Here is a 7,988-nt window from a genome sequence, read left to right on the forward strand (position 1 = left end):
AGAATGTGTGTGTGATTGTGTGTGCACGTACATAAGCGCGTGTGCTTGTGTTACATATACAAACACACACACACACACACATATGTATGTATTTATGTATACATATGTATGTATGTTGTGCACACACACACATACACTGTGCGCATGGCATTTTACACACGCGATTGTACAGGCGTGAATATACGTTTATGTCTGTTGCATTTTTTTTTTCCAGAAAATCATTAAGTGAAAAAAATATAGGCTATAAAGACAACTTTGTTGTTCTGAGATAATGTCTTCTCAGTGATAGCCTAACAGTATCTTAAAATAACATCAACACATATATGATTCGAAAGCATGATTCTGCGTGATGTAATGTGATGTTTCCTCTCGTAATTAATAAAGGTAATATTTAAACTGGTACTTAGGCTTGATCTAAATGAAATTACACATTCAATTTTATTTATGCACAATTCTTTTATGTTAAAAAAAACATTAAAAGTAATCTTGAGTTCAGTCTTGCATAAAAATAATAGTGCTTAACGTAAATATGAAAGAACAATGGGTTCACATGATTTATAAGGATAAAATCGTTGATTTGTTTAGGAATCGTAAGACGATCGGTAAAATTTAGGAATTTAGAAACATTTGCGGTGGACGATGCCGGGGCCAGACTCATCGTACTCTTCCTTGGTGATCCACATGGACTGGAAGGTGGACAGGGAAGCCAGGATGGAGCCACCGATCCACACGGAGTATTTACGCTCAGGAGGAGCAATGATCTTGATCTTGATGGTGGAAGGAGCCAGGGTTGTGATTTCCTTCTGCATGCGGTCAGCGATACCAGGGTACATGGTGGTGCCTCCAGACATGACGGTGTTGGCGTACAGGTCCTTCCTGATGTCGACGTCGCACTTCATAATCGAGTGATACACAGTTTCATGAATACCACAAGATTCCATGCCGAGGAAAGATGGTTGGAACAAGGCTTCGGGGGCACGGAAACGCTCGTTGCCGATGGTGATAACCTGACCGTCAGGGAGTTCGTAGGACTTTTCAAGCGAAGAAGTTGCTGCTGCTTGTATCATTTCATTTTCAAAGTCTAAAGCGACGTAGCAAAGCTTCTCCTTGATGTCACGGACAATCTCACGTTCAGCGGTGGTGGTGAAGGAGTAGCCACGTTCCGTTAGAATCTTCATTAAGTAGTTGGTCAGGTCACGGCCGGCCAAGTCAAGACGAAGGATGGCGTGAGGAAGAGCATAACCTTCGTAGATGGGGACAGTATGGGTCACACCGTCTCCGGAGTCGAGGACGATACCAGTGGTACGACCGGAGGCGTAGAGGGACAGCACGGCCTGGATGGCCACGTACATGGCGGGGCAGCTGAAGGTCTCGAACATGATCTGGGTCATCTTCTCGCGGTTGGCCTTGGGGTTGAGGGGAGCCTCAGTGAGGAGGACGGGAGATTCCTCAGGAGCAACACGGAGTTCGTTGTAGAAAGTGTGATGCCAAACTTTTTCCATGTCGTCCCAGTTGGTGATGATACCGTGCTCGATGGGGTACTTGAGAGTCAAGATTCCTCTCTTGCTCTGGGCCTCATCACCGACGTAGGCGTCCTTCTGACCCATACCGACCATCACACCCTGATGACGGGGGCGGCCGACGATGGAGGGGAAGACGGCGCGAGGGGCGTCGTCTCCGGCGAAGCCAGCCTTGCAAAGGCCGGAGCCATTGTCACATACCAGTGCACTTGCCTCGTCGTCACACATGATGATCAACTAAAATCTGCAAGGAATGTGAAGACATTTCATGAGCATAATTTATAAAAAAGTGTATATAATTAGAATCCTCTGTGTATAAACAACAAACGCTAACATTCACTTATTCACACATGAATATAAGCACTCGTGTATATACATGTATGCACACATACACACCCATTTCTTTTATGAAAATAATTCCAAGATTTCTCTTCCTATCTTTTTTTTTTTTCTCTTGTCTTGTCTCTCTCGCTATCTATTGATCTAACATGTGTTTACATCCAGACTAACACGCACGTATACAGACATACATTATGCACGTGTAACTTTCTATGCATATAATAGAACCTTGCATGAATAGATGGCATATGTATTTATATGAACACATGGGCATAATGTATACATTTATGTACTAGCAAAGCAACAAGAATGAAGATATGGAAGAGAAAACAATGATAGAATGAGAGATCACAATAGAGAAGGAGAGAGAGAGAGAGAGAGAGAGAGAGGGAGAGAGAGAGAGAGAGGGAGAGAGAGAGAGAGAGAGAGAGAGAGAGAGAGAGAGAGAGAGAGAGAGAGAGAGAGAGAGAGAGAGAGAGAGAGAGAGAGAGAGAGGTGAACAGAGGGAGACAAAGAGAAAATATGAAGTATACAGATCACTAGAATGCATTTTTGTGCAACCAAAAATGTACTTCGTTTCTCAGGATAAATTCACTTCACATGAATCCGATGAACTAAATTCTTCCGACTTGAAATACTTCCACACACCAACACCAAAGGACTGAGAGAGTCTGTCCATCTCAAACCACGTACGCGTCGAAGGGCTTCACTTACTTCGAGCAATAACAGAGACACTGGCGTGAGCGACGACTCTGCGCTTCCCCTCGGAGACCCTCTGCCCGCAACAAGGCACTGCAAGACGGGGGTTTATTCACGATTCATATATCAATCTGTGGGTCATGTTGTGGCCATATATGTAGGCACAAGGCATCTTCCTTGCTGCCAAGAGCGTATTGACAATGACACTTATTGCTGCCAAGATAGACGAATGATTATGGTGATAATGAACATGAAAAAATGGATCACTGAATATTGACCAGAGGGGACGTCTTTTCACAGTCTCGCTAGATGAAAGAAACCTCAAATGGTGAAATAAATCGGTATATATTAGAAACGTAGAACAGTATGCCTTAGGTGGCATCGCGAAATGAGTTACCATTATAGGTCACTTGGCAGACCAATAAGTAGGGTGTCATCATGGAGCAAGAGCCAATACTGTCATTAAATTGCCTGACGCTGACTGGCACGCCGCTAACAAACCCGAGGGCCCCGTACCTCCTCAACTCTCCACACCTATCATCTTCAGGGCCAGTTCTTGTCGCTTTGCTTTGTCAACTGTATTTATCTCTGCCGCTCCCCTGTCTGTTTCTCTCTTTGCGGTATCCTCTGCCCTCGTGACGTAACTTATTTTAAGCTATTTATTCTTCGTTGATCCTACTCCACGTTTAATAACATGAAGAGTAGATTTACTTTAAACAGTTATAGCTTGGTGGAAAACGTGGCTAAAATTTACTCTCAAAACACGGATAGCGGATATACCCTGAACCTGAACCAAGAATCTTTCCTCTTCTTTGCCATCTTATTTTGCTATAGTAACCTTTTCACCTTAATGTACGGTACAATGAAAGTATAGGCTTATGATGAGGGTTCGATATTTGACCATTTGACACGTACACAGTGAACAAAATCCGTAATTCAGAACATACATTACTTATAAAAAAAGTCATATGAAATATTTGTAGATTTTGATTTTCAGTAGCTATCCTATGCCAAATGCCATATAATATAACTAATGTATATACAGCCCATAACGCAAAAGGACAGTGGTCACGTGCAGAGAGCGATCATAAGTCTACGCATTCCACACGTTAAAGTATAGACCGGCGCATCTCAATCATTTTTTTCAGGCGACCCCAATCATGGGCCTCTAGAGATGTATAGGCTTATATTATATAATAAAATCACATATATATTATTCAACAGACATATACGTAATTCGATAAACAAAAATCCACAATTATGATTAGTTTATTTAGAGTTTCATCAGAATTCAGGGGATTTCTATTCGACTGCATTTTAAATTATTGTGTAATAATCAACCAAAGTTCAGCCATTAGCTCCCAATCAATATGTGACTACGTATATGCTGAAAACATCTAAAAATTAAGAATTGACCACGTCTGATATTTTGAGGTCTTGCCGAACCCAAGAAAAACTTGGGGTCGCGACCCCTGGGTTGGGAATAGCTGGTCTAGACAAACAGGATTACGTTGATCGCCGAGCATGAACAAATTGGGATAAGGAAAAGCTATGAAATCATTGCTAAAACCCCATTATTTATCATTCCTTCCTTATAAAGAGCTTAGATAATTAAATAGCTTACCACAAGAGACCTGGAAGCCACAACATTAAACGCCACATGTTTTCAAAGGAGAAATTGATCCACTGCAAACGTGAGGCAAGAACCAGACAATGTGATCTTGTGACCGCGAGAATACAAGCTGTACTGGCAGGTCTTTGAGGTATGCAGTGTGAAAGTTATTGAGTTTAAACTTGGCAATGGAAAATATAAGCAAAGACTTACAATAGATCGCAGCGAACCATGTGATAGTCATTGAGATGAAAACTTCATCTCATGTGATATAGCAGATATAGTGAGTATGCATATATATATATATATATATATATATATATATATATATATATATATATATATATATATATATATATATATATATATATATGTATGTATATATATATGTACATATATATATATATGTATATATATATATATATATATATATATATATATATATATATATATATATATATATATATATATATATATATATATATACATGTGTGTCTGTGTGTGTGTGTGTGTATATATATATATATATATATATATATATATATATATATATATATATATATATATATATATATATATATATATATATACATATATACATACATACATACATATATATATAATATATATATATATATATATATATATATATATATATATATATATATATATATATATATATATATATATATGCATACACACACACACACACACACATATATATATGTATATGCATATACATATATATGTATACACACACACATATATATAGTATACACACACGCATACACATGTATGTACATACCATACACACACACATGTATATGCATATATATATGTATCACACACACACACAAACATGTATATTTATGTATCAATGAATATTTGTGTGCCTTTTGAGCCCCCCGGAAGATTCTCTATGCTTCCTTCTGTGCAGTTTAGTTTATGGATCTCTATGCGTGTGCAGTTGTATATATTGGATATTCATCTATGTTCATATCTAGATCTAGATCTACCTCTTCTCTTGGCATCGCTTTCTCAAAATCACCATCTATTTAATCCCAGTCCATACCTGTTTATATCTCCCGATGTAGAAACGACCATATGGGTATATATAAACCCTAACATTTACGTGGTGCGACTGTCCGAGCATATTTTCATTTTATAATTCTTATATGTGGACAATGTTTTTGAGGCATTCCTTCAAAAGAAAGAAATAAAAATCTTGTGAACTTTTATTGCTTAGAAACTGTATCTGTTCTTTGGATATCATAACACCCAACTCTCAATGTTATACGTTCCTTCTGTATAACAGAAAGAGCAGCTAAAAGCAATTAGCAAAGAACAAAGGTGCTTTGAACCACTTTAGAAGCACTTGCGGTGGACAATGCCGGGGCCAGATTCGTCGTATTCCTCCTTGGTGATCCACATAGCCTGGAAGGTAGAAAGAGAAGCCAGGATGGAACCGCCGATCCACACGGAGTATTTACGCTCGGGAGGAGCAATGATCTTGATCTTGATGGTGGAAGGAGCCAGAGTTGTGATTTCCTTCTGCATGCGGTCAGCAATACCAGGGTACATGGTGGTGCCTCCAGACATGACGGTGTTGGCGTACAGGTCCTTCCTGATGTCGACGTCGCACTTCATGATAGATGTGTAGACAGTTTCATGGATGCCAGAGGATTCCATACCAAGGAAGGAAGGCTGGAAGAGGGACTCGGGGGCACGGAAACGCTCGTTGCCGATGGTGATGACCTGACCGTCAGGAAGCTCGTAGGACTTGTCCAGGGAGGTTGATGCAGCTGCCTGAGCCATCTCGTTCTCGAAGTCAAGGGCGACATAGCAAAGCTTCTCCTTAACGTCACGAACGATTTCACGTTCAGCGGTGGTGGTGAAGGAGTAGCCACGCTCAGTCATGATCTTCATGAGGTAGTCAGTCAAGTCACGGCCGGCCAAGTCGAGACGCATGATGGCGTGAGGAAGAGCATAACCTTCGTAGATGGGGACAGTGTGGGACACACCGTCACCAGAGTCGAGGACGATACCAGTGGTACGACCGGAGGCGTAGAGGGACAGCACGGCCTGGATGGCCACGTACATGGCGGGGCAGCTGAAGGTCTCGAACATGATCTGGGTCATCTTCTCGCGGTTGGCCTTGGGGTTGAGGGGAGCCTCAGTGAGGAGGACGGGAGATTCCTCAGGAGCAACACGGAGTTCGTTGTAGAAAGTGTGATGCCAGATCTTCTCCATGTCGTCCCAGTTGGTGATGATACCGTGTTCGATGGGGTACTTGAGGGTGAGGATACCACGCTTGCTCTGGGCCTCATCACCGACGTAGGCGTCCTTCTGACCCATACCGACCATCACACCCTGGTGACGGGGGCGGCCGACGATGGAGGGGAAGACGGCACGAGGGGCGTCGTCTCCGGCGAAGCCAGCCTTGCAGAGGCCGGAGCCATTGTCGCACACGAGCGCGCAAGTGTCGTCGTCACACATGTTTGCTTGTTACGTATATCTGGAAATGTACAATTGAGTGATTAAGTTAATCTTCACGTGAGAAGTTTTGGAGTACATCTTTTTCGACCACCTAATGTTTAATGACTATAGTTTTCAAGGAAAAGAAAGCCTTTAAAAATCCTATATAGGGTTTTTAGATTATATTAGCGGATATTAAGATCTATCTGATAACAATATAACAGAAGAGCAGTGATATTTCAAATGAAAACTTACTGCCCTATGTTAATAAGATCATTATCACAATATTCTTAGTTCCTTGAGAATATTGGTTATATATTTGTTAGTGATACCATCAGCTCTGCAATTGCCAAATCATATATCTCAAGTAAGATTAAAAAAAAAAAGAAAAAAAAACCGCACATGCGCAATCATATAAGTGTGTACATATAATAAAGTCTTATTCAATATTCTGCAGACACCGCTGGAAACAGCTGGTAACAAAATATTGTTTATTTGTATGTGCGGTAACAAACGTATGTGAATTTCAAAGCAATTGGCAATTGGTTACTTCGTGTGATGTTACTTAATCACGTGTTATCTTTCATTATATGACTTTAAAGTTCACTTTTGATCGATATAACCAGAGTAAAAGATTCAGGTGGGGATTTTGATAAAAAATAGGATTTAACTAGTAAAACAAGCGGATTTAGGAAAAAAAAGGTTCATACGGAGAATGCACATATACACATGATTATTTATACGTATATACATATGAATATATACATATATATACATATGTATACACACACACACACACACACACACACACACACACACACACACACACACACACACATATATATATATATATATATATATATATATATATATATATATATATATATATATATATATATATATGTACACACACATACATACACACACATATATATGTGAGTATATATATTAGATATATACACATGTGCATATATATGTATAATATTACACACACACACACACACACACACACACACACACACACACACATATATATATATATGTATATATATATATATATATATATATATATATATATATATATATACATATATATGTATATATATAAGTGTTTATGTGTTACATATATGTATGTATATCAATACAGTACATGAACTTCACCAAATATCACCAGCATTAACTCATTTTCCAAATATCGTAGCCATTAACATTCCCACGAAATCCTCACAGACTTCCCGTTCACTGTTTCCACACGCGACACTAAGATCCACTTACACTGAAGTCGTCAACAAGAACCCGACTCTCCTTGGCGTGACCCGCACCTTATGACGGCCTGTAATAAG

The 7,988-nt window shown here is 39.7% G+C and overlaps 2 protein-coding genes across 3 annotated transcripts in view; both read right to left on the bottom strand.

Moving 5' to 3' along the window:
• Positions 1-424: 424 nt before the first annotated feature.
• On the bottom strand, positions 425-4,270 carry LOC113813151 (actin-5, muscle-specific). 2 transcript variants are annotated; one of them, XM_027365109.2, is made up of 3 exons: positions 4,183-4,270; positions 2,574-2,651; positions 425-1,764 (listed from the first exon to the last, which is right to left on the bottom strand). In XM_027365109.2, the coding sequence occupies exon 3, from the start codon at positions 1,746-1,748 to the stop codon at positions 618-620; it is 1,131 nt and encodes a 376-aa protein (XP_027220910.1). In that variant the 5' UTR covers positions 1,749-1,764; positions 2,574-2,651; positions 4,183-4,270; the 3' UTR covers positions 425-617. The 2 variants fall into 2 exon arrangements, with proteins under 2 accessions (XP_027220910.1, XP_027220903.1); XM_027365102.2 differs by lacking the exon at positions 4,183-4,270 and having other exon boundaries at positions 2,574-2,722.
• A 1,129-nt stretch (positions 4,271-5,399) lies between these two features.
• LOC113813172 (actin-2, muscle-specific) overlaps positions 5,400-7,988 on the bottom strand; it is a 2,595-nt gene continuing 6 nt past the window's right edge. The window contains exons 1-2 of the mRNA XM_027365127.2: positions 7,921-7,988; positions 5,400-6,685 (exon numbers count right to left, since the gene is read on the bottom strand). The exon at positions 7,921-7,988 is cut by the window's right edge and continues 6 nt beyond it. Coding sequence (XP_027220928.1) covers positions 5,536-6,666 — 1,131 coding nt within the window. The 5' untranslated portion in view covers positions 6,667-6,685; positions 7,921-7,988 and the 3' untranslated portion in view covers positions 5,400-5,535. The remainder of the gene's footprint in view (positions 6,686-7,920) is intronic.

Source organism: Penaeus vannamei, chromosome 38 (genome assembly GCF_042767895.1).
Source record: "Penaeus vannamei isolate JL-2024 chromosome 38, ASM4276789v1, whole genome shotgun sequence".
Classification (NCBI taxonomy): domain Eukaryota; kingdom Metazoa; phylum Arthropoda; class Malacostraca; order Decapoda; family Penaeidae; genus Penaeus; species Penaeus vannamei.